Here is a 26,473-nt window from a genome sequence, read left to right as displayed (position 1 = left end):
CTGGCACACAATAGGCGGTAAATACACTTACTGAGGGAGTGCATGACCGGACCAGGAGGGAAAAACAGGATAGGCCCTCGGCTCTGTACCTTGCCGCATCTCATCCTTTCCTCCCTCCGGGCAGGTCAGTCCACTTCACATTGTGGGTGTCTGCAGATGTGTGTGCCCCACTACTCTATAAGCTCCCCAGGGCAGACTGTAATTTGCTCATAATTAATCCCCTGTGATAATGAATCGGGGTATAAGACAAGTTATCAGTGAGTATGGAATAAATAGATTTGAAGGAAATAGGGGAGTGAGGAAACAAAGGACAGAGGGAGGAAGAGAGAGAGAAAGAAGGAATTGGGGGGGGAGGTTAGGAAGGGAGAATGAGGAGGGGAAGGGGAGATTGAGAGAGAGCTCAATTCAATTATACAACTGTACACGGTAGCCCAGGCTGAGCTATTCTGGGTAAGATGCCAGATGACAAAATCACGTAGGAAGATAAGCCTGGCTTTGGAGTCACAAGGATGTGAGTTTGAACCCCACCCCAGCGATCAGCTAGCTGTGTGACACCAACAGGTCACTCCACATCTCTGACCATCCGTTTGCTTAGCCATAACATGGGGATCACAGTATCTTCCCACCCCCACCCCAGGTATAAGGATTAAACAGGATGGTATACACCACCTTGCAGTTTGCCCCCTTCCTTCCATACCCCAGCCTCAGCTCTTCTCCTGGCAGGCTGGGGTACACCAGCATGCCAGTCCCCTGCCCAGGCCTCCTCCCCGCTTCCTAGGTGGGGAGAGCTCTGTGGCCCATGCCCATTGGGCTGGTACCAAGTTAGCCCCCAAGCGCAGACCCCCGGGGTGTGTGCCACATTCTGAGGAGGCTCCCAGCTGCCAAAGAGCAAGGCTGACACAAGTTCGGCCTCTGGCTCCCAAAGGGAGAGGGTGGGACGAGAGGAAGAGGGTGGGGAGGAGAGGCTAGGAGCGAGGCAGCAGGGTTCATGGTGACTAAAGCTGCACCTAGGAGCCAAATCCCAGTTCATTTTTCTAGTTTAATCTTACACAGCCTCCTGCTTCTTACCGCCTGCATTTGGGGGGAGGGGGGTCAGAGCGATGACCCCTCCCAGACAATGGGAAACCAAGACTGTAGCAGAGGTCGGGAAGAACTCTTCCCCATCCCCAAGAGAAGCCTGATTTAAGCATGGGAATTAAGGATAGGAAAAAGGAGAAAGAGAAAACTGCCCAGTCAGGGTCACAACAAAAATCCTTACCGGACCCACTTCCATCTTCTGTTCTAGAAAACACCGCCAGTGCGAGCTGACTCAGGGCCCGCAGCCGGGCTCTGGCCGGACTCCCGCCAAGGCAGCACCCACCTCCCACCTCCGCCTGCCAGAACTGATCCCAGCCAGCGCCTGCCACTTCCTTTAACAACTTCCAGCGGGGAAATTGCTAAAGAAACACATGGCCCCGTGCCAGCGGGCTCTGAAATCATTTCCCCAGCTGCAGCCAGAACACGAAGCTGCGAATTTGAGTTTTTAACCTGTGGAAGGGGGTGGTGGTGGAGGACAGTCCATGTGTGATTGGATGTCGAGGGAGGGAGGAGCCCGGCCTCCACCCGTCCATGCGGGCGATCCTCATCCCCGCACCCACCCCCACGGCGAGTCCCGCCTTCTCCCTCCTGGGAGTTTGATTTTCCTTAAAACAACCCTACCGTTCTGTCTCTCTCACACGCACACACTTCAGTGATGGCCCAGATAAAACCCCAACCCCTGCACTTTCCACGAACCCACCTGTGACCTCACCAGCCTCCTCGCAGACCAGGCCGGTTCAAACCCTTCCCGTGAGGTCGGCACCAGCTCTCAGACCGCGGGGTCTTTGCAGGTACTGTTCCCTCCGTCTGGCGTGCTCTTCCCCTCCGGCCTGGCTAGGTCCTGGTCCCTCTCTGACCTTCCCAGGCCGAGTTCGCCGCCACATCCCACAGACCCCAGGCCAGCGTCGGTCAGGGCAGGCGGTGCCAGCTCTGAGTATGTTTCACCCCGGCCTGTGAGCTCCTGGGACCAGGGAGAGCGTCTCTTGCACGGGGCCCCACCAGGGCAGGCTTCAGACCGGCACGGCCCACGACAGCAACAGCCATACGGCGATTTAAATGAACATTCGTAAAAAAAAATAAAAATAAAAATAAATTAACATTCGTGCCTTAACCGGTTTGGCTCAGTGGCTAGAGCATCGGCCTGTGGACTCAAGTGTCCCAGGTTCGATTCCGGTCAAGGGCATGTACCTGGGTTGCAGGCACATCCCCAGTGGGGAGTGTGCAGGAGGCAGCTGATCGATGTTTCTCTCTCATCAATGTTTCTAACTCTCTATTCCTCTCCCTTCCTCTCTGTGAAAAATCAATAAAATATATTTTTAAAAAAATAAATAAATAAAAAATAAATTAACATTTGTTAGGATAAAACTTAAATGTCGGTTTCTCAGTCACACTATGTAAATTTCAAGTGCTCTATGGCCACATGTGGCCGGTGGCTCCCATGTTGGACAGAAAGTTCTATTGGACAGTGTCACTAGCCCCAGGTCTGATAGCTGGGTCAACACATAAAGGCGCCTCCCAAGTCATCTGTCTCCAGCATCCCGGAAGAGGGAATGAAGCAGGAATCAAAGGCCACGCGTGTCAAAGGCACCGCAGCCAGCGTTGGAGCTGCAGAGGGCTGAGATATGACTGCGGGGGGTGGGAGGGTGGGGGATGAGGGATCAAGAGTGTAGACAGAGCCCCTGCATCCAACCAGAAACTGGGAAACAACCACGGCCTCACGGCCACTTCCACGTCCGTCCCCTCTCTTCATCCAGCAGAAAGGCATTATTTCCTGGAAACTCTGTGACCACAAACCAATGACCACAATCTAAAGCCAAAAGCTGAAATAATATTTAGATAACCCCAGAGAAATGGACCCCAGGAGGGCGATGTTGAGAAGGAAGAAGGAGATGATACACACACATCTGGCTACACACATGTATGATGTGTATATTTGCCAGAGAGAAATCAGGGCCCCAGTCAGGAAGCCACGGGGGGTCAAGTTCGCAGAGAACTCATCAAAGAGGTCGAGGGGGCAAATCCCAACACACGAAGACCATCCCCAGAGGCCCTGGGGAGCAACCCCGGGGGTAAATCACTGAGTACTGACCACACCAGTTCTGAGGCGCTTCAGCACCAAGAACTCGGCAAAAGAAAACTGCCAGACTTCATGGATTTGGATACCTCCCCCACCCCCCAAAAACAAACAAACAAACAAACAAACAAAAAAAGGACAGAGAGACAAGAGACCCTGTTTTGGTTTCTTTAAAAAAATAAATATATTTGTATTGATTTCAGAGAGGAAGGGAGAGGGGGAGAGAGAATGAGATAGAAACATCAATGATGAGAGAGAATCACTGATCAGCTGCCCCCTGCACGCCCCACACTGGGGATTGAGCCTGCAACCCGGGCATGTGCCCTGACTGGGAATGGAACCATGACCTCCTGGTTCATAGGTCGACACTCAACCACTGAGCCATGCCCGCTGGGCAAGAGACTCTGTTTTAAAGTCTGACATCTCTAACCTCCATTCCATGGCAACTTTCAGTCACTCCTTCCCCAGCAAATACTTGCCAAGGGCTCCCCAACGGCCAGGGGCTGTGCCGCTGGGCACACAGCCTCTCCTGGGCACAGGCCGGAGCCGTCTATGTGTACCTCTGTGTGCACAGGTGGGCACTCCTCAAACACAATCTCTCTTACTAGTCTACTGTGAAGAATGAGATGGATTTGCACAGACTAACAGAGAGATGACAGTAAGACTAAAACCTGCACAAGGATATATATTCTGTGATCCCATTTTAGCAACTCTAACAAAAAAGGGAAACAAATATTTACATACCTATTTATATATAAATAGAAACCATGTGGTTCCCTAGATTGGAAAAGCTGGTGAAATCCAAATAGATTTTAGAGTTTAGTAAACAGTAATGTATCAATGTTGATTCCTTAGATTTGACAAGTATACAGTGGTAGTGGATGATGTTGATGACGGGAAAGCGGGTGAAGGGTTTATGTGGGAACTGTACTCTCTCTGCAGCCTTCCCATAAACCTAGAACTTTCCCAAAACAAAATGGTTATTTAAGAAAATAAACAATGGTTTAGACTTCTGCTCAGAAGTCCAAGGATTCTATCTCTGAGTCAGCTTTGGAAAGGCCTGGGTTTTCATGCTGTTTGGAACTTTGGTTTCTGAAATCTGCACATATATTTGGCGGGTGGAATCAATTTTTACAGACAGCACACAGGATCCATCAGCACACAGGGTGGGTGGGTGGGTGGGGTGGGGTGGGTGTCAGAGTCCACTGTCTTCGTTAAAAAAATAGAACCACACCCTGGGGCCGGCCTTGAGGCCTGTGCCTGGGGAGCCCTCTAACCCGGGGCCCCAATGCTGTGCCCCTAGACAGGTGCAAGGAGAAACACGTGCATGGAGCAGAACCCTGCCCCTCCCTGCTAGCAGGGGCTGGGATGACTAAAGGAAACAGCCCTCTCCCATCCTTGAGAATAGTCTGGCCCAGGGCCCAAGGCCCATGTGAGATTTGAGGGGAAGATGCAGAGCAACCTCTAAAAAAGGGTCTGGAGAGACTGTTTGGGGAAGATGGTGTGACACCCAGACAATGACTCTTGTGGTTCCTAAAGCCCAGGCAGAAGCTGCTGGCTGCCCCCCAGGCGTCCGGGCCCACCCTCCTCCAGCTCCCCACACCCTCTCACTGGTAAGGATGCCCTCGTGTGGCCTTTGGAACACACAGGGGGTGGAGGCAGGCACTTAGCCCAGCTCCAGTCAATGTGCCTCTACGTATGGAAGGGATGAAAGGGATAAAACAAGAGCTCTGCTTGAAACATGTTCGTTTCAGAGCCGCCTCATGATCTCCAAGTCACTGGAGAGGTCATTGGGAAGCTGGAGATGATCCTGCTCTCTCACCCTAACCCCCCCAACCCTCAGAGCTCTCTGCGCAGACCCTGCCCCAGTCCTTCATGCTGGGGAACATGCTGGCTCCCAAACCACATGTGGCTTTGGAGCTCTCCTGCCTGCCTGGCCCCTGCCTACAAAGGAGCTCGCCCCTCACTTACCACCCAGCTCTGACGCATCACTCATGACCTGGTGATTCAAACATCACCTGACTCAGTATCTGCTATGCCTCTGGGACTGACTGGAGGACCCCTGTCCTGGCTGCCACCACAGGGCTCTCTGGGGGCCAGAGAGCCCCTGAAGCTGGCCTCCCTGGTGCTGGCTTCTGCCCTGGGCACACCTGAGTCTCCTGCACACTTTGGATCTCTGGAGATCCAAGGGAACCCCTTCAAGGAGCTCAGTCACCTGCCAAAGATGTCTTCCTGAGGCCCAAGAAGGGAAGTGAGAAGGCACAGGTTGGAGTCCAGCAGGCCTGGGTCTGAACTGTCCCTGCTAGGAGCTCTGGACCCTTGAACAGCCCGTGGCCTCTCCGAACCCAGTGGTCCTCGTCTGTCAAGCAGGGAGGGTGTTGATGAGATGCTGGGCAAGTCACTGCCCTGGTGGGCCCTGGTGTCCTCCACTGTGAGTTGTGAGAACTGCTTTCCATCCCTGAGATGTGAGGAGGGGACGGGTGAATGCTGAGGCTGGGCTGGGGGCTAAAGGGACCATTCAATTCTCCACAGTCTCCAAGTCCATGGCTTTAAACCTGTCATCATGGATAAACCAGTACAGGTTCGGGGCTCCTTCCTGTATGGCAGGAAACTGTCAGGAGGTCAGTGGGCGAGGAGATGGATGAGCGATGTAGCTCACTGTGCATACTTAACAATGCCCCCGGGAACTCCATCTCACAGAGCTGTTTCCCTCAACCTTCACACTGGCCACCTCCTGCCTGCCAACTTCTTAAAGGCTGGCATACAGCACAAATATAAGGGCCGCTGGGGCCAGGCCAGGAGCTGTAAGGTCCTGAGAGCTCCCTGTGGACCCCTCATTAACGCCCCTCTCCCGTCAGTGACAGGAACCTTTTATGCTGATGTCACTTCCTGTCCAGGAATCTCTCCTAGAGAAAATGCCTAACTATACAAATAGCTTCATAAGTAATATTAACCACTGTGTTATAGATAATAACCAACGACTGGAATTAACCTCTGTCTATAAACTACATCACATATATTCGATCAAACATTATGCAGCCACTTAAAGAAAGGGAGGCTTACTGATAAGTATGAGAACATGGGTAAAACTTGATTAACATATCAAATGGTAAGAGCAAAAATCTAAAAATGCTTATTCAGGATGGTTTAAACCAGTGCTGCCCAATAGAAATATAATGCAAGCCACATCCTTAAATTTTCATTTTTGAGTAGAAACATTTTAAAAAGTAAAAGTTGCCCTAACCAGTTTGGCTCAGTGGATAGAGCGTCGGCCTGTGGACTGAGGGGTCCCAGGTTCAATTCCGGTCAAGGGCATGTGCCTTGGTTGTGGGCATGTTCCCAGTAGGGGGTGTGCAGGAGGCACCTGATCGATGCTTCTCTCTCATCGATGTTCTAACTCTCTGTCCCTCTCCCTTCCTCGCTGTAAAAAATCAATAAAATATATTTTTTAAAAAATGAAAATGCTTTAAAAAAAAGTAAAAGTTAATTTTAATAAGATTTTCTTTAACTTAATACATTCAAAATAGTGTCATCAACATGTACTAAATATAAAGAGTTATTAAGTAGTTTACTTTCTTTTTTGTGTGTGTACAAAGTCCCCAGAATGCAACTCAGCTCAGCACATCTGGGAATTCATACCTTTGAAATTATAGCATATCTCAGTATGGACTTGCTAGGTGCCAAGCAATAACAGCTACCCTGGCTAGTGACTACCTCACCAGATTGCACAGGTCTAACCCATTAGAAAATGACTTAAGTGAAGAGAGAGAACCAAGACGGCGGCATAGGTTAACGCCGGAGTTTGCTGCCTTGAACAACTACTTCAAAAGTGAAACTAAAAAACGGAAGGGACATCACCCAGAACCACAGGAACGCTGGCTGAGTGGAAGTCCTACAACTAGGAGGAAAGAGAAACGCATACGGACACTCAGAGGAGGCGCAGTGCTGAAGTCAAATTCTGAGGTGCGGAGTGCGCGAAGCGGGCTGGCGGCGGAGGGCGCGGTTGGCGTTTTCAATCGGGAGGGAGTCGCAGACTCTGAGCTCCAGATACAGGCGAGTCTTTGGGGACCCAGACTCAAACGGGAGAAGCGGGACTGTCTGGCTTCGGTCAGAGAGAGTGCAGCTTTCTCTCCAAGGTTTGCAGCGGGTGCTGGGACTCAGAGAGGCAGAGCCCCTGGGGACAGGACTGAGAGCCGCCATAACTGCTCTCTCCAGCCCACCCTGTTGATCCTATGCGACCCGCCCCGCCCAAGCCCTGCACAGAGGCATTTGCCGGATAGCCTCAGGCAAACGCCAGATTAGCACCTCCCTAGAGGACAGAAGTTCTCTCACTGCAGACACAGCTGATTCTCATAGCCACTTGGCCTGGAGGTCAAACCCTCCCTGGTATTAGCTACAACAATCAAGGTTTAACTATAAGACTGCGAACAAAGACCACTAGGGGGTGCACCAAGGAAGCATAACAAAATGCGGAGACAAAGAAACAGGACAAAATTGCCAATGGAAGATATAGAGTTCAGAACCACACTTTTAAGGTCTCTCAAGAACTGTTTAGAAGCCGCCGATAAACTTAATGAGATCTACAAGAAAACTAATGAGACCCTCGATGTTATATTGGGGAACCAACTAGAAATTAAGCATACACGGACTGAAATAACGAATATTATACAGACTCCTGACAGCAGACCAGAGGAGCGCAAGAATCAAGTCAATGATTTGAAATGCGAGGAAGCAAAAAACACCCAACCGGAAAAGCAAAATGAAAAAAGAATCCAAAAATGCGAGGATAGTGTAAGGAGCCTCTGGGACAGCTTCAAGCGTACCAACATCAGAATTATAGGGGTGCCAGAAGATGAGAGAGAGCAAGATATTGAAAACCTATTTGAAGAAATAATGACAGAAAACTTCCCCCACCTGGTGAAAGAAATGGACTTACAGGTTCTCCAAGAAGCACGGAGAACCCCAAACAAAAGGAATCCAAAGAGGACCACACCAAGACACATCATAATTAAAATGCCAAGAGCAAAAGATAAAGAGAGAATCTTAAAAACAGCAAGAGAAAGAAACTCAGTTACCTACAAGGGAATACCCATACGACTGTCAGCTGATTTCTCAACAGAAACTTTGCAGGCCAGAAGGGAGTGGCAAGAAATATTCAAAGTGATGAATACCAAGAACCTACAACCAAGATTACTTTATCCAGCAAAGCTATCATTCAGAATTGAAGGTCAGATAAAGAGCTTCACAGATAAGGAAAAGCTAAAGGAGTTCATCACCACCAAACCAGGATTATATGAAATGCTGAAAGGTATCCTTTAAGAAAAGGAAGAGGAAGAAAAAGGTAAAGATACAAATTATGAACAACAAATATGCATCTATCAACAAGTGAATCTAAGAATCAAGTGAATAAATAATCTGATGAACAGAATGAACTGGTGATTATAATAGAATCAGGGACATAGAAAGGGAATGGACTGACCATTCTTGGGGGGGAAAGGGGTGTGGGAGATGCGGAAAGAGACTGGACAAAAATTGTGCACCTATGGATGAGGACAGTGGGTGGGGAGTGAGGGCGGAGGGTGGGGTGGGAACTGGGAGGAGGGGAGTTATGGGGGGGAAAAAAGAGGAACAAATGTAATAATCTGAACAATAAAGATTTAATTAAAAAAAATAAAAATAAAAATAAAAAAAGAAAATGACTTAAGTGAAAGGACTTAAGTAATAAAATTTAAAAAAAGACTAGAAAGAAATGTCAAAAACTTAATGATCACAGACTTTCTCTGAGCGGTGGAAATATGAATGTGATTTTTCCTTCCTCTTCCTGTTTTTTTTAAAGTGTCTGCATACAATGAATTTGTGTTACTTTAGCACAATAGCAAGCGTCAATCTTTACTTTTAGAAGGAAGGGCTTTCAGCCCTGAATGGGTGCACTGCACCTGCCAAGCATTGATTTATTTATGCCCACGAGAGCTGTCCTGTACCCGACGCCTTGCAGAGGGTACGCTCTCCTGAATGCTAGTTGGTTAGTTGGTTAGTTGGCGGGAGGGTAGGTTGGTTGGATGGATGGGAAGAGGGAACAAAGTGAGGGAAACAGTACATTATAGCAGTTACAGGAGAAAATTCAACGCAGACCGTTGTTTCCAAAGCCCAAAACTAACACTTACGAGCTGCATGGTTTTAAACAAGTCATTGAACCATTCTGTGCTTGAATTTCTCCAGGTATGAAGTGGCCATGGTGACAGTCGATCTTTCACAGGGTTCGTGAGAACTAAGTGAGTTTATCTCTACAAAGCGTTTGAACACACAGTGTCTGTCGCGCGGCCAATGTTTCCAGAAAGGTTGGCTGCTGTCCTCATGGTGAACCAATGAATGACCGGTGTGGCCAGGCTGTCTGACTTATACAGCAGTGGCACCCAGGACACAGGCTAGAGCCACACTGACCCCAGGTCCCTCCTAAGAGTGGACAGCAATGCCCCTCAGTCCTTGGGTTTGCATGTGGTCCCTTTGCTTGACTCACCCATTCCCCAGCCCCTGCCCCAAGTGCCCGTGGCCCGCGTACCTGCACCACCTCTGGCCTCACATTGAAGGTGTACAGCCAGTCACTGAAGCGAGGGTAGCTGTTGAGCTCAGAGGTCCTCTCACCAGGAGCCACGCTCAGCTTGCACTGCCGTTGCTTGCAAATATACCGGACCAGCTTGGCCTGCGGGGAGCCCAGAAAAGAAAAGGTGGTTCATTCAGGTCACAGACTCATGGCCGCCCCGAGCACGCATGCTGTAGGGGAGCTCTGGCAAACAGAAGCCTGCTGGATTCCCTTTTGCTGAAACAGAAAAGGGGGGAGGGAAGACAGGAGTAGGGTCTGGAAGAGCCAGCAGGAAACCTGGAAAACCACCCGTAACCCTCTACCCAGCCCAAGGGTGGCTGACACTGCCTCAGGCTCGGGACATGATCCTCAGAGAGGAATGGGCAAGACTGGTCAGAACAGAGACTGGGGTTAAAACATAAGGAGGACTTCCTGCCTGAGTGAGGGAGGTCAGGTGGGGCGGGGGGAGGCGGTTAGTAATTGATGATGTGATGATATGGAAGGTGTGGGGGTTTGAGGATCATGAGTAACCTCTCACTTAGGATGCGTCCAGCCTAGAATCAGACCGCCTGCGCCGGGATCTGGGGGCTCAGGCACACCCCCGCCCTGTGACCTTACACAACTTACTTAACACCCCACCCCCAGAAAGGCCTCAGTTTCCTCCTCCAGAAAACAGGGATAGTAATAGAACCTCCCGGACAGAACAGATAAAACCCTCCATGTGTGCCAGGCCCATGTGTGCTGGCCATGCCCCCGGGCGACGGCAGCGTTCGTAAGGGCCCATGACTCGCGTCCCACAATAGGCTTGCAGAACCCACACCCTCAAAGGTACGCTTGAAACTTCAAATATAAAACGCTTAAGTAAGGTCAACCTGACGTTCCCTTTGACAAATACTGGGCGCCCTCTGGGTGGCCCGCAGTGCACTGAGGAATGCAGAGGGGGCAAGACGTGCAGGGAGGGCCCAGCCCAGGGCCAATTACAAAGAAGGGGGGATGTGCTCCAGTAGATGGAAATGAACGCACAGCGTCCCGATGTGGCTGAGATCAAGTGACCCCCAGACCCATGAGAACTGCCGAGATGTTGACCAGACTCTACCGGCCTCATGCTGGTGACTTTCAGCTTCCCCAGAAGGCAAGCACCACCTTCAAAGTCTTGTCCAGAAGCCCTGCCTGGGAGCCACTTCCCAGCCTCCTACCCCTCAGAGGGTTGTGTTGTTCATGCGCCTCCTTTACCCTCCATCTGTACATATCTCAGTGCGTTTCTCTAAACAGCACAGTCCCAATACAAACAAGTGATTAATGATCGTTATCATTTAAATGTCAAATATCTAGGAAGGCTCCCGATTTCCAAAGAGGAATTCTTGCCCATTTTCGCACCAGGGACCCCTTTGGCAGTGTGGGGAGCTCCGTGTCTCTAAGAATAATGCTTTGAGGTGCGTAAAACAAAACACTTAGGACAATAAGGGAAATCAATTACATGTAAAGACATGTATCAAAACATTCCTTAAGGTAGTGATCGGGTACTAGAAGCTTCCTTATTAAAGCGGTGGGTCTCGCGGTTATCATAACTCTGAAGTTGTGCTATTCCAGGAGGCTCCACAACTGTAACGTGATATGGAAACAGCTGTGATTTCTACTGGTGACCGAGTCACACAGATTGGCTAAGACAACTGTGCCTGGTTGCCTCCATCCAAATGGAACGACACCCTGAATTTCAGGTACGGTTAATGACAATAAAGGTAATAACCTCCCACTCCAAATTCATGCGCCCCCAGAATTCTCTCCACAGACTCCAGGGAAAGAACCCGTGTGGCTGGAGGGAGGCGAGGCGTAAAAAGAGACCCATCTTGACAGCAAAACCATTGCTTCTGCAGCAGCCTTTCTGAAATCTCCCCTAGAAACCTGTTTTGTCCCAAGCTCACCACCTGCTAGACTCGGGGGCAATGGCCCGCTCGCATGGCCCTGACCTCTGCTAAGTCCTGCTACCATCAGAGGGCTCCGTGGCAAGTGAGGATACTTGCTAGAGAGGGAACACTGAGTCGGAACAAAAATAATTCCACTCAGTTGCACAGTTTCTATGTTGAGTGAAACCTAGACAGAGGCAAACCCACGGCTGCTCTCCGTGCCTGCACTCCGGGCCCCTCGCGTACCCAGAGCAGACATTACTAATCAGACATTCTCCGCCGAGGCTGGCAACTCCCAGGCTGCCACACAAGAAGTGTATTTGCTGTCCTATTATGGGCCCTAAGCCCCTGGAACTTCTTCAGAGCATGGAGCTCAGAAGTGTGAAGACACAAATGCCTCTTGCACCCTAAAGAGCACTCCTGCCCCTTACCCAGACTCACCCCACTCTGGTCCATCCTTCCTCCAGTGTAACCAGAGGCCCCAACTTTCTTTTCTAGGCTCACCTCACTCCACCCCTGGCCCACCCAGCCCTCCAGGCGCACACTCACCTAGAAAATGTTATTTCCTACACTTTCCTACCCTCTGGGCCTCGGCTCAAGCTGTGTGCTCTGGCCAGAAGGCCCTCCCTCCTCCAGCCACAGTGTCCTTGGCCTGGGCAAGACTTCCCCGGGCCTGATTAGAGTTCCTGTCTCCCCTTCCGAGTGGGCTGTCTGCGTCTCTATGGCAGCCCCTATCACAGCCGGGCTCAGAATGGAGCTTCTGAACAGACATGAGCTCCCAGGGCAGCGGACATAGAACCGGCTTTGGAGTTTAACAGAATCCGAGTTCCAATCTAGGTTCTGCCATTTACCAGTTGTGTGACCTCATTCATGTTTCTGAGCTTGCTTCTCTCGCCTGTACAACAGGAATGATAATATCCAGCTCATTCGTGGTCCATTGGGAAGACTGAACTATAGTATGGGAACCCCCCAGTGACTAGGTTAGTCACCCTATCATTATACATCAGAGCAGGGACGATGCCTACCTCTTTGTGACTGTCCCCACAGGCCTATTCCTGTGTGTGACACACAACATGTACTCAAACATCACAAGGAAGGAGGAACCAAGGGAACCCGTTAAAATGTTTTTCACAGCCAGGCCTTCCCTCCACTCCAAACTGCTCTCAAACTGCAGCTTCAAAGAGCTGACTAAAGACAGGGCAATAAATCAAATAAATCAGATTCTTTTCCACATTAACCCAAGAGGTCGGGCTGCTGGCGCGAGCCGCAGCAGCAGCGAAGGCCATCGTCACTGGCACGAGAGTTTCCAGGGCCATAACCCTGGGAGCTGATTAATAACATCCATTCTGCACAAGACTTTGGCCATCACAGGTCAACGTCAAGATCAGCCAATCTAGCCTCAGCAGTGAGCCAGTGTTTGGGGCTCTCTCTCATTCAGCCCCCTCTGGTGTGTCCAGCCCTTTTCAGCCACCAGGCCCTCTGCCAAAAAGGTTCTCTCAGCTCAGCTTAGATACCCATTCCTCCAGGCAGCCTTCCCCAAGCCTTCCAGCCCTGTTCCTTAGCCCCCTGCCTGCTCCTCCATCAGAACACAAATTGCAGTTCTAGTACTTTCCTTGTCTGCTTCCTTCTTCCAAATGGAAACTCCATGAGGCCAGGTGCCTGGTCTGTGTTCTTGCTCAGCACCAGATCCCCAGGAACCAGCACGGCACCTGGCACAGGGTTGGCTTTTGTAAAAACCTTTGTCGAATAAATAAATGCACACGTAATACATTTTTATAGTCCCGGCAGGCACATTAACATTTGCCAAAATGACAATGGAAAACAAATGCTAATGGGGCAAGTGAGGACTGAGGGGCCTGAGAGTCTCAAACACCAGGGCAAGTTCCCCAGAAGAGGAGTGAGCAGTTGCTTAGTTGAGAGGCCGTGAGCGATCCCTGCAGGCCGGTGGGTGGGACTGTGCAGAATTCACTGCACCCAGTGAGCAACCCATAAGCCGGGTGGGCACAGTCTGGTGACCCGTGGCCAGCAGGCCTGGTGTCCTGTTGGTTGCCACCTCCCAGAGCTCATAGAGAAGAAATGACACCTGCAGACCCAGGTTCTACTGAAGGAGCAAAGCTGTTCTCATTCACAATGGGTGGGGGTGCCGGGGGCGCAGCAGCTCACATCTGAGCAAAATAAGGCTGCTCTCGCTTTTGGGAAAGTTGGTCACAGTCACAGAAGCACCCAGGGGCTACTTACCCAGAGAAACTACAGTGGAGCCTGCCAGCCCAGCCCAGGGGCCTGCAAGGGTACCTTTCATGAGTAGAGTCATTTTCTCTTAACCACAAAACCGCCAGATATAAAGTTTCTGAAACAGAAAAGCACCTGGGGTTTCAGCGATGGAACCCGCAGCAGGAGGGAGAGAGTCATTAGCACTCTGGCCCAAGGGGAGGAGCCTGGGCTAGAACTGAAGTCTCACCCCACCCCTGCCCTGACACTCAGCCTGGTTTACAGAAAGAGCAGAGGGGCACCAAGTCAGCCCACAAACAAGTGGGGGGTATTACCCATACACGGTACACAGCAGGCGCTCACTAAGTGTCCTAGGCTCAATGACCTAGCCCAGGGGTGGGCAAACTTTTTGACTCGAGGGCCACAATGGGTTCTTAAACTGGACCGGAGGGCCGGAACAAAAGCATGGATGGAGTGTTTGTGTGAACTAATATAAATTCAAAGTAAACATCATTACATAAAAGGGTACGGTCTTTTTTTTTTTTTTAGTTTTATTCATTTCAAACGGGCCAGATCCGGCCCCTGGGCCGTAGTTTGCCCACGGCTGATCTAGCCTCTGGTCCCAGCTCTGACATTTAGATCACGGATCCTAGGGGAAATCCCTCTTAGCTCAGCTTCAATCTCACCACCTATAAAAAGGGTATCATGTTATGGAAGTTGGGGCCAAAGTAACTAACATAAAAGTGCTTGGAACAAGAAAAAAGTACGTTCAGCTCCTACCACGTTACTAATGGTTAAGCCAACAAGTCCAAGAGAAAGCAGAGATCTGTGAAAAATCGGCTCTCGAGTCAGACAAACCTGGCCTCAAAGCCCCTCACCACCACACTCCCCAGCAGGACACTTAACCTCAGCCTCAGTTTCCCCACCTGTAAAATAGGGTTGATCTGTTTCAAAGGGCTGTTGTGAAGATTTATAGAAGATAATATGGATGTAAGACGTTCACCCCTTCAGTGGTAGCTGCAGTGGGTGGCATCCTCACCAAGCTAAGTCTTCAGGTTCTCTTATAACCTCCCTGGGCAATAGGGAAGATGTGGGTGGGATCACACCCATTTTAGAGATAGAGCTGAAGAAGACCCTGGAGGCTGGGTTGGCCTTCAGGACAATGCTGGTAGAACTCACAGATCAGGCACGTTTATTTTAAAGGCATGAGGGCCAAGGCCCAGCTCACCAGTTGACTCCAGGGCACCCGTGACCTCCTTCGCCTCAAAGTGCTCACACCTCCACATCAGCACCAGAGGCCATGGCCGGAGTGGAGCTGCATGGACTCCAGGAAGGCCACCTGCCCAGATGAGCACCTGCGCCCTCATCTGGCACCTGATCAACCTCAAGTGCAATCTGCCACCTCCAGCTACTCCAGCGTGACTCCCAAGCAGGCCTCCCAAAGGCAGGCTGCCATGAGCATCCCGTCCGTGGGGTGAGGCCTGTCGGACACCCTGAAGAGCAGACACCTGTCAGATTTCCTGAAGCACATGCCGCAGGAAAGGAACTTGCGCAGGAACAGGAAGCAGCTCCCACAACTACAAGGAACGCAGAAACACGAGAGGCCTCACACGTCTGCTCTGCTCAAAGCTGCCAAGTGCAGGGACCGCGGCCTCTCTTGGGGAGACTTTTGCCTCGTTATTCTTCCTGCACGTGGAGCCTACACCCGCCTCCCTGGAGCTGGCACCCGTAGATCCCAGGTTCACCCTTCAGAGCGCATTACGGCTGTCGTAGGGACCCACGAGCCAGGCTGATCAGGGACACAGGGCTCCGCTGCAGCCACGGAACAGAAGTCCCTAGGAGACGGCCAGTGTGTGCCATGGTTACTGCCCTGCCCCCAAAACGCTGGCTGGGATGGTCGTCTTGGCAGAAACCTCTCGCAGGCTTCCCAGGCGGCTGGACAGGGGCCAGCCATTGTGCCGGACTGGCCAGGCGGTGCAATGGTAATAATCAGACAAACATTCCACCTGGTGCACAGGTGTGCCCGCGCCTCCTGTTTACCAGCAGCACCTGTTCTGACTGGTCGGGGGCCAGGCCTACCGTGAGTTAACTGTTCCACCACCCCAGTGGGAAACACAGGCGTGGCAGCCAGGCAGGCCTACGTCCCACCCCCGGTGCTATCACTTACCAGCTGTGTGGCAGTGACCAGTTTACTGTGACTTAGCTTACTCATCTGTAAAGGGAAGAAAAGAAAATTCACTGCAGGATTCACGTATGCAATGTCCGGAATACAGGAGGCGCTCACTGAATTGGTCCCGCTCAGCCCGCCAGCACGGCCTTGCTGAGGAGGAGAGGAGAGCCTTGCAGCCAGTGCTCTTTGAACTATGTCTTACCCAGGCTTCTGCACCTTTGCAGAAAGCACGTCTTTCTGAACAACTAACTGTAAACCAAGTCCGCTGCACCCTAAAACTTCAGTGCCCGGGATAAGGAGGTCCTTCCTATGGGTGACCCCCACACCCACGATGACGTGTGTCACCTTAACCCTGACTCGGATGTGGGCTGCTGCCGGACCCTGAGCAGATCGTTACTCTTCTCCGTATCCCGGGTCTTTAGGTCTCAGGCAGGCAGGCGGGTCAGTCTCTGGGGCAGATGTGACAGACATTAAGTAAAGACGGACAGATGAACCCCCGGTACAGGCAGAGGTGGACCCCGGATTCTCGTGTACAGCGGCAGGCTCTCTCAGTCACGGAACTCTTCGCCCATACTCCACAGTCAACCCGCTGGTACTGATGATCTCCTCCACGTACGCAGCACCTTATCGCTTCTTTCCTCGGATTCTCAATGAAACTTCAGGAGGTAGAAATTGTAGTAGATCCCTGACAGCCCAAGAATGACGTCCCCCTCCCACTTCACGCAACCCCAAAGCTGGCAATGTCACTGAGTGTGTCATTCTTCCCACAAAACACCGTTACCTATTCCTGAAAGCATCCCAGATCCTTCTACACTCTTGATGCGAAGGACCGTGCACTCAACATCCAGAGGAGGAAAGCAGAGCTATGGCGAGATGGGAGTGCCGGCTGGGCAGCCTGCTTGGCTCACTCACTGGCTGAGAGACACGCACCCACCCCGCAAACAGTAATACGTGATTCTGAGTCCAGCCTCAGCACAGTGACAAGTGTGGCTCGTCACTCAGGGTCACTCGCAAAGAGGCAAACCACATGGGCTGAACCCTTGAGACTCACAGGTGTATTTTATCATCTCATCTTACAGGTGAGAAAACCGAGGCACCAAGAGCTTTGTAAGTTTCTCGAGTCATGAAGGGACTCGGGACTCAATGCTCTGTTTCTTTGTACCATACCTTCTCCCAAAACGACTCCTGCTATTGACCCCCTAAGCTCCTCTAAGCTGTCCTGACCGGCACAAGCAGGATGGCAGGGGGCAGGATTTACCTCTCTTGTGGCCTGACATGCAAATGCAGCAATGCCTAGACCAGTGATGGCGAACTCATTTTTTTGGTTGATTTTTCTTTGTTAAATGGCATATAAATATATAAAATAAATATCAAAAATATAAATCTTTTTTTACTATGGTTGCAAATATCAAAAAATTTCTATATGTGACACGGCACCAGAGTTAAGTTAGGGTTTTTCAAAATGCTGACACGCCGAGTTCAAAAGGTTCGCCATCACTGGCCTAGACTGTGCCAGGCAGTGATTCCTCTGAAGAAAGGCTGCAGGCTCCTCCCACACACTCTCTGAACATGTCCAGTCACACAGTGTGCCACTGCCGCTGGTCCTGGCTGCAATAACCTACCCTCTGGACTATACCCGATCCCTGGCTCCAAACCAGCTCTATATTCATTAAAACTAGCCCCCATCCTGCCTGGTACCCGGGGCTGCCACTCCCAAGGAGATCCCAACATGTGTGCAGGATGAGGTGAGGCACCTAGACGGCCACTCTCACTCCCATCCCCTCCCCCTCGGTTTACTCAGTCCTCCGGCCAGCCTCCAGGTCACCAACAACTATGGGACCCTGACTAACCCTTCCCAGGTGGGCAGCACTGAACTCTTAGCGCACACTCCACAGCAGTCTTTGCTGGTGCCAGGTCCCTGTCTACCCCATCCCAAACTTAGAAAGTCGCCAAAGCTTTCATGACTTACTCCAGCCTTCCTCAATGTCCCTAAAGCAGCGGCACCTTCCCCAGCACCACTGGCCCTGCTCAGGCCTCGGGGCTGGTCCGCTCACTTCTCCTCCCTCCTCCGCAAAGCTGGAGAATGCTTCAGGGAACTCCCCGTGAGCCCCAGCAGCTAAGCAGGCTGGTCTGGCTGCCATGGCCAATGTATTGCAAAATGATTTCTGAGAACGCAAGGCGGCCTCTGGAGGTCGTGATGCAGCTCGCAGTGCCACACACAGGCAGGAACCAAGCCTACCCCTCCGCCCCAGCACTGCCAAGGCCTGCAGGAACCTGGAGGGTACCAAGTAGGGCTGCCGTTTGAAGGAAAAGGGGCAGAGCAAGTAAGAGCACCAGGGAAAGTGGGGCAAAGAGAGGAGAAAGTGGCCTCAATCCCCAGCCGGGCCTTTCGCAACCAACCATCCTTCGCCCGCCTGTCTCCGTCCGGCACCCGGGCTTTGCTGGGGAAGCTGCCAGGCGTGTGCATTTGTGCAGAGACGATCTCCCCGCCAAGCCTCCATCAGCAACCCTGCCCTGACGTCAAAGCCGGAGTCGGGAAACCAAACACAAACAAACAAGTCTGCCCTGGACCACAAGTGGAGCCGTGCCCCAGGAGGCTGGGGTGAGAGGGCCACAGCTGGGAGCCCGGCTTCCTGCCCGTCCCCGGCTCCATGGAGGCTGCGGACTCCGAGCCTGACACCGGGCTGCAGATGGGAGGCTCAGACCCAGCTGGAGACGAAACTGGATCAGTCTTAGGCCTGGCTGATGGGTGTGAGTACCCACCGGGGCCAGCACAGCCATGGGTGCGGGAGACCTTGCCCAGCAGCCCTGCGGCGTGAGTTAACAACCTCCGTGCAATCAGCACCCTCATCGGTTACCACCGCCCGTTCTCACTGCTCCGACACTAAGTACGAGAGGGCAGGGCAAGGGGGCTTGCGTGGCTCAGAAGCACGTACGAAGTTTCTGGGACAGATGGAGCCTGAGCCGGGCCAGGGTGCACAGCCAAGGTCCCAAGTTTTCTCAGCGACACCTGTATCCCATCTCGGGCTCCACTGAGGTCATGAGACCGAACAGGAAAGGTTTCGAGAGGAAGGCATTTCCTTGACTGAAATATCCTCAAGACAGCTTCCCCTTGAGAACCAAGGCTGAGCGGAGTAGACGTGCTCCTTGGAGAGTCGGTGAATGACGGGGCTCAGGGCTGCCCTTGCAGTTCTGCTTCTTGCCTCGCAGTTCCATCCGTAAGCCCCCGAGACCCCAGGAGACGTTTTCAGAGCCAGCAGTCCTTGGGGCAGTGGGAACAGAGTGCACTACATCATGAGGAAGCGAGACGCGGCTCACCCCTATCTGCCCTGGGTCTGGGGTGACTGTACGAGGGACAGGAAGGAGAACCTCCATCCATTATCCATTTAGTCAACAAGTGATCAGTAAACTTCTTCCCGCTGCCGGGCACCGTGGGAGGCACGGCAGCGTGGTCACAAGCAACCCGGTGCATAAGCTTGAGGAACTCACACAAGTGGGGGTGACAGATGTGCCCACAGACAGACCTGACCAGAAGACTACGGGAGGCAAAGAAGGGGAGCAGGGACGGCCACCCATTGAGCCTCGCTGGCAGCCCCAGTGCTCAGTGCTCCTGCTGGGAGGCTGAGGGAAGGGCAGGTGTCAGGAGCCACGTGTGTGGTGTCACCCCCAAATCAGGTCCTCCATCTGACAGAGCCTTGGTCCCAGTTCAAACCCTTACTCCACGTGCCCGTCTTAAGTTCTCCAGGCCCACGGAGCACAGCTTAGCCCTTAAACCCCACAATTACAAGCAGTAATGCCAGAGAATTCCTGGGTAAGTGGAGAACTAGGGGGGGAAAGGCAGAGCCACACCTAACGGCAAAGGCGGACTCCTGCCGAGGGACCCCCTCCCTGACCGGTTGTAAGACCCGGCCTCCTGAAAGCCACTAGAAGGAGGGGCAGGGAAGGTGAGGCGTTCAGGCTCTGATTGGAAAGCACCTGCTATGAACAGGAGATTATGTCAACGCTGGGGAGACAGGCCTTCCTTTCCAGGAACACAACTGTTTGCCTAGCAACTCGGCCCATCACAGAAAAGAAAAAAGGGCTGTGCAGGGAGCGAGGAGCAAGGGGCAAGGGTTTGGAAAGCACCTTGGATACCAGGAGTCCATTAATGCAATGGCAAACTCCCCTGGAACGTTGGGTGGGGGGTTAGGTGCTGTCATTATCGACCCGATATCTGTTCCTGACCTCTTCCTCACTTGCACTGATTCTGTTTGGGGCACCACTGTGGCCAAGAATGAACTGGTCTGAGTCAGTGGCTCTCAATCCTGGGATGGGGTCCAGCATGGCTACTGCAATGTGCAGGCCCCACTCCCAGCATCCCTTGAAGCTAACTATGGGTGACAGCTCTGGTCAATGAGACACAAGGATGTGTCCTCTGGAACTGCTGGGAAAGTGCTTGCTTTCCTCACAAGTGGGACAGCCTCCGGGAAGCCCGCTGCCCACAGCCCCCCTCCTGCATCGGAGATCAGCATTGCCAAGAGCTGTCCAGAGAGAACCACAGAGACGCCAGCACTGTTCAGCCGCTGAACCAACACGAGTCACTTCGCTCCAAACTCCTCACCGTAGGAGAAACATAACGGCCTAGTTGCTGAAATCACTGTTTCTGTTACCTGCAACTGATAGCAGGCCTTTCTGCTAACATTTACTAAGCCCACATCATTTCAAACTTTCTAAACCTTCTAAGGCTAAGGCTGCCTATTGGTCTCCAAAGAACCTCTGAAGATAGAAAAAGGCTCTTTTTGGGACCACGTGGCATCCAAAAGCAATCCTCTAAAAGTCCTTCCAAATTGCCAAGAGCAGCTATGTTTTTGTTTGTTTGTTCTGTCAATCTTTACCCGAGAATATATATATATATATTTTTTTTAATATATATTTTTATTGACTTCAGAGAGGAATGGAGAGGGAGAGATAGAAACATCAATGATGAGAGAGTCGTTGATCGGCTGCCTCTTGCACGCTCCCTACCGGGGATCAAGCCCGCAACCCAGGCATGTGCCCTGACCAGGAATTGAACTGTGACCTCCTGGTTCATAGGTTGATGCTCAACCACTGAGCCACACCAGCCAGGCAAGGATATTTTCTCATTGAGTATTAGAGAGAGTAGAAGGAAGGGGGAGAGACAGAGAGAAACATCAAGGTGAGAGAGACACATCAATTGGTTGCCTTCCACATGCACCCCGACTGGATGCCAGGGATCGAGCCTTCAACTGAGGTACGTGCTCTTGACAGGAATTGAATCCGCAACCCTTCAGTCCATGGGCCAATGATCTAACCACTGAGCAACCCAACTAAGGCAGCTACATTTTTATGAAGTCCAATTTACCAATATTTTTCTTTTTTGGCCTGTGCTTTTTCTTTCCTAAGAAATCTTTGCCAAGCCCCCGCTCACTAAGACGTCCTCCTATGCTCTAGATGTTCTACAGTTTTATCTTTTTGTTCAGGTCTATGACCCACTTTGAAGTAATTTCTGTATTCCAGGGCTGTTTTTTTACCCCAACTATGGACCATGTTTGTTTTTTAATTGGATATTCTTATGTGCCAGGCACTGCATTTTGTGTGTGCTGCCTCATGGAATGAATGCTCTCTGATAGGTAATATTATTCTCTCGTTTTACAAATGAGGAAACTGAGGCTTAGAGAGATGCATACACCTGAAAAAGGAACCTGGCGTCCTCTAATGCATGTGTAACACCTGGTAGCGCCTTCACATCCATTGCACGGGACCTAAAGTACCACTGGACGCTGAACCTGACGAGGGAGGTGGAGAGAAGCGGGTCCTTGTTGTTCTAACAACCCGCCTGGTGCAGTGACTACTGAGTGCTCGGGATGCAACCCCCCCACTGTGCCCTACTTCTAGGAAGACTCAAGATGTCCCCGTGTCCAGGTGTGCATGCTGCGGGGCGGGGAGGTGAAGCAGGATGTGCAGCACTTGCATTTCTAGAGAAACGGAATGGGGAGAAGGGCCCCTGCTCTTGGCAGTGGGCGGTGAGAGCTGCTCTCCCCTCTGTGACAGTCACAGGGTCACCTGAGGCAATGCTACACATGTGGGCCACAGCGCTTAAGGAGGGCCACCGAGTCTCACACCCCTCCAACCTAAGGTCTACTTCCTCTGCCTGTGAATCTGGCTGGACTGTGGCTGCTCTGACCAACAGGACGGTGAGGATCCTTATGGAACCCTGACTACTCTGACGGACAGGCCATGAGGAGAGGCCCTGGGCATCCATGGAGAGGAGAGCAGGCCAGCTGAGCCAGCCGCCCAGTCGTCCCAGCAAGGTGTGGGGTGTGTAAGTGAGGCCTCCCAGGGCCTCCAGACCAGGAGAGCTGACGCCACGTGGAGCACGCCACCTCCATGCCTCACAGAGGCTTGAATACTCGCTGTGAGATCCCAAGGGAACCAGGTCTAACTGTGGAGTGGGGTGGCCGAGACCCTAGGAAGACATCAAAGAAGAGGTAAGAGGTAATCCCTAAAATGAGTTCAGTGGGCTGGGGTGAGGCATGGGGTAAGGGGCTCCAGGTGGGGGGCACAGCATGAGTTAAGATCAGTCACAAAAGAACCTTTTTTAAGGGTATAGCAGTAGCTGGAAACTAGAGGATAAAGGGAAGATACGGAGACCAGTCAGTCTGGGGGCTGGGCCAGCTCATGCAGGTCCTGGAATGTTCTGGATGGCCACACGAAGGCATCTGCACTCAATCTTGCAGGAGTGGGGAGGGAAGCAAAGGAAGAAACATGATCAGATCTGCATTTCTGAACAACTGTCATTCTGGAAACCATGTGGAGGACAGATTGAAGTGGGTGTGGAGAATCCAGGGACAGGAAAATCAATTAAGAAGCCACCGCAATTCAGCAAATGACGAGAACAAAAGGTAATTTAGTTGGTGGCAGCGTGGGTGGAAAGGAAGGAGCAGATTCTAGAGATGTTTTATTAGCATTTTTACAGTAAAGACAAGACTTCCCCGCTTGCCGGTCCAGGGAATTTCTGGCATTCTAGCACCCTGGAATGCAGGAAGCTGGAGAGCTGACTTTCTCCAGCAAATGAGCCAACAAACAGGGCAGACACTGTTTGTCTTATTCACTAAGACCCGGCACTTCGTGGCAGAGAGGGTCTGCTATCTGTCAGAAGCCCTTGGCTGAAGGTCCAACTTGGCAAAGGCACCTCAGCCCCCAGGCAGCTAGCTTCCAGCCCAGGGTGTCTCCCCACACCTGAGCTCTGCCCCTTCCCCTCCCTAGGCAGAGGGGAACCCTGCACCTGCCAAGAGCAGAAACCACTGCTTTGAAGACAGTTCCATCTCCAACTCTTCCTGGCAGCCCCCAGAGGTGGGGCTGGAGAAAGGCAGCATTTGCCAGAGTGGCCAGACCCAAGAGGAGCCTTCTCCAGCCAGCGGCTGCTGGTTCTGTCCAGCCCTCTCTAGCTCATATGTACAGGAAACATGTTACTTCATAAAAGGAGAGTGGGCCTGCCCAAGGTAGAGTGTGTGTGTGTGTGTGTGTGTGTGTGTGTGAGAGAGAGTGAGAGAGAGAGAGAGAGAGAGAGAGAGAGAGAGAGAGAGGGAGAGATCTTCCTATCTTAATCAGAAAGATCATGGGACTTAGAGTCAGAAAGACCCAAGTTTGAATCTCACCCCGACCTCCTACCAGCTAAGGAACTGTGGGTAATGGACAGAATGTCCCTGAGCCTGTACTTCCTCTGGGGGAAAGACCAGACTCAAAAGATCACTGTGACCACGGAAGGACATAATGCATGTCGTCCAGCAGCTGGCGTGCAAGGCGCCCAGCATCTCTTCGCGGCCATCGCCCTTCTCTGTGGCCTCAATCGTGGGAAAGGCCAGGGCTTTGACAGCTGACAGGGAGAGTGTCCGAATGCAGGTGCCGGCCATCGATCTGTTGACTCGTCTGCAGGCTCCCCGTGGAACAGAACCACCCGTTTATAGAAATAAGCAGCTCTGAGCAAGGGCTACCCTCCTCCAACCCCAGCCCCAGGAGTGGACAGCATGATTTTAAGTTACTAGGTTAAAACCCAGCATTCCTGAAGCACTGAGTCCCAGGGGGTCAGGCCCCGCCGGGGGCCCTCAGATGCCTCTTGGGGAAGAGAGCCTCCTGGGGGCGGAGGACAGCTTGGCAAGGACATCCACACCTCTTTACATACGGGACCTGTGAAGGCCAGTCGATTACCCATGACCTTCTTCACTGTGTAATCTTCAAACCTCTCTTTTAAAGGGACCATTTAAGCTGGGCAGAGGAAGGTAAGGAAATACGGGGTTTGGCAATGAAACTGCGGTGAGGTTGAGGAGATGTCAGCTCTGGGAAAGAAGAGGAGCAGGACCACATTCTCTAACACAGAGACCAAAAGACTACGGAATTTCTCCCCCTGCGCCCAGGGGCACCTCAGTTTACACAGCTGTACTGGGCTCATATCACCAAGACTATAATTATAGAGTGAGAGAGGGCTCAGATAACAGAATGTCACTGATAAGCTATTCCAGGAATGCCAGCCAGAAGCGGTACTGAGTGGGATGGTCAGGTGCTCAGGCATAGAGTCCAACAGACCTGGATTCAAATTCCTGGGTGCTGTCCAGTTTCCTTAACTTGGATTAAGTTAACCTTCATATGCCTCAGTTTCCTTGCCTGTAAAATGGGAGTGAGGGGAAGACTAGTACTACCTTCATGAGAAGGAGATGTCAAGTGCTTAGCACTAGATTGCCAACACACATCATTAGCCGTCTTTATCATGAAAATTCCAGGATCTTGTCATCTTTGAAAGCAGTTAAATTCTGGCTTGTGTACTGCTTTAAGATTCCTCCTGAATGAGTGCATGAATAAGTAGCAAGTCCCATGCTGCTCTCATGAGTTCCTTGAAAAGGGGCAAGAGGTCAGGCAAGGCTAGAACACACTCACCTCAGAGGATGGCCTCCTTAAACCTCGCTTTATCCCCGGGGGGTCAAGAGCAGGTCAACACACAAGTCAGACCGTGCAACAGGAACCCTGCCAGTGGACTGAGCAGAAGAGCCAGGCAAACAAGACAGCTATTAAGATGCACGCAACCTGAGGAAGCAAGCCGAGGAGAGCCTGGGAGGGTCGGGCTCCGGCCTGGCACTCGGGCTGTAACAGGAGCTGTTCTCCAGGCCTGGGCAGCAGTGACACAGCTCAAAGAAAGACACACACACACACACACACACTCTCTTACACAAACATGCAACAATGCGCACACATCTGCCACCCTGGATAAGTTCTCACTCAGCAGCGAGGGGCTCCATTTCAAAATAAACAGAACAGGTGGGCTGCCAACCTCCCAAGAAATCAACTCGCCACAACTTACTGAAGAAATTAGGTAACAGCTAACACTGACAAGGCACTGCTTTACGTGCTTTACATACATTCAATTAAATCACCTTAATCCTCGTAACAAATCTGTGAAAGAGGCCCCAACACTACTCCCATTTTACAGAGGGGTAAACTGAGGACAAGGAGCAGTTCCAAGTCACACAGCTAATCAGTGGCAGGATGAGGATTTGAGCCCAAGAGGTTTAACTGCTGAATTCATGCTCTAACCACAGGCTCTATTACCTCCTGTGTGACTGGGGTGGTTGGGACACCCACTGTGAGCCAGGCCAGTGCTGGGCATCCTGGTATGGGGATCCTTATTTACAAAGGATGACCCAAGGTTATCCGGCTGGTACCTGCCAGAGCCAACTTCAACCCAGGAGGGTCTGACCCATGCTGCACCTCCCTACTCGAGGCACTGGACTTGGCCTTAGAGTTGGCACCTCACCCCAAACCCCCCATTCAGACAAGGACCCTTCCCACTGTGCAGATGAACACATGGCTGACACAGCGCACAAACCCAAGTGAGGCTCTGACACCTGCCAGAAGGCGAAGGGGACCAGAGGAAGCCCAGAGAGAATCCACCAGCCTCAGCCTCCTTCCTCAGCACAGTGCTCCCCTGCCCAGGGGCCCACCAGCCACATCCTACTCCATCCTACCTGTCCGCAGAAAGAACAGAGCAGGGCCTACTGCTGGCTCCCTGATCGCATGCGCTCTGAGTATTTCTGATGAAACAGCTCCAGGTAGAGATACACACAGGCTCTTGCATAAGACCCAGTTTCGCTCACAGAAAGACCTCAGGGCAAGCAGCGAGCTCTGCGGGCCAGGGCGCCCTGTGGCCCAGGGAGCAGAGGCGCCGGCAGCCCACACCTCAGGCCCCGCTCCGCCGTGCAGGACAGCACACGTCTCACATTCCCAAGGAGGCTGGCTTTCCCACGGCCCATTCCTAGGTGACCCAGATACTCTAACTCAGCCTCCTGTGCAGGAGAGCTCGCCTGCACAGAGAAAAATCCTGATAAAACCCTGAAGGCTCCGATCTCTGGCCGGCTGTCTTTGCAGTGAGCCCGGGCCCATGCCAGCCAGGAGGGGCGACTGGCAGAACG

The 26,473-nt window shown here is 52.0% G+C and overlaps 1 protein-coding gene across 19 annotated transcripts in view; it reads right to left on the bottom strand.

Moving 5' to 3' along the window:
• KSR1 (kinase suppressor of ras 1) overlaps positions 1-26,473 on the bottom strand; it is a 141,570-nt gene that overhangs the window by 48,016 nt on the left and 67,081 nt on the right. For 17 of the 19 annotated variants that reach the window (XR_004972877.1, XR_004972879.1, XR_004972876.1 and 14 more), the window contains exon 2: positions 9,711-9,851. The exons of 1 other annotated variant lie outside the window; for it this stretch is intronic. Coding sequence is in view for 8 of the 18 variants with exons in the window: in XM_036340661.1 (XP_036196554.1) it covers positions 9,711-9,851 (141 nt within the window). In the remaining 10 variants the exon portion in view is untranslated. Of the gene's footprint in view, positions 1-1,258; positions 1,449-9,710; positions 9,852-26,473 lie in introns of those variants that run through there. One more of the 19 variants, XM_036340660.1, reaches the window with a different exon arrangement.

The sequence above is a fragment of the Myotis myotis genome, unplaced genomic scaffold, assembly GCF_014108235.1.
Source record: "Myotis myotis isolate mMyoMyo1 unplaced genomic scaffold, mMyoMyo1.p scaffold_m19_p_17, whole genome shotgun sequence".
Taxonomy (NCBI): domain Eukaryota; kingdom Metazoa; phylum Chordata; class Mammalia; order Chiroptera; family Vespertilionidae; genus Myotis; species Myotis myotis.
This window is presented reverse-complemented; position numbering and strand designations above follow the sequence as displayed.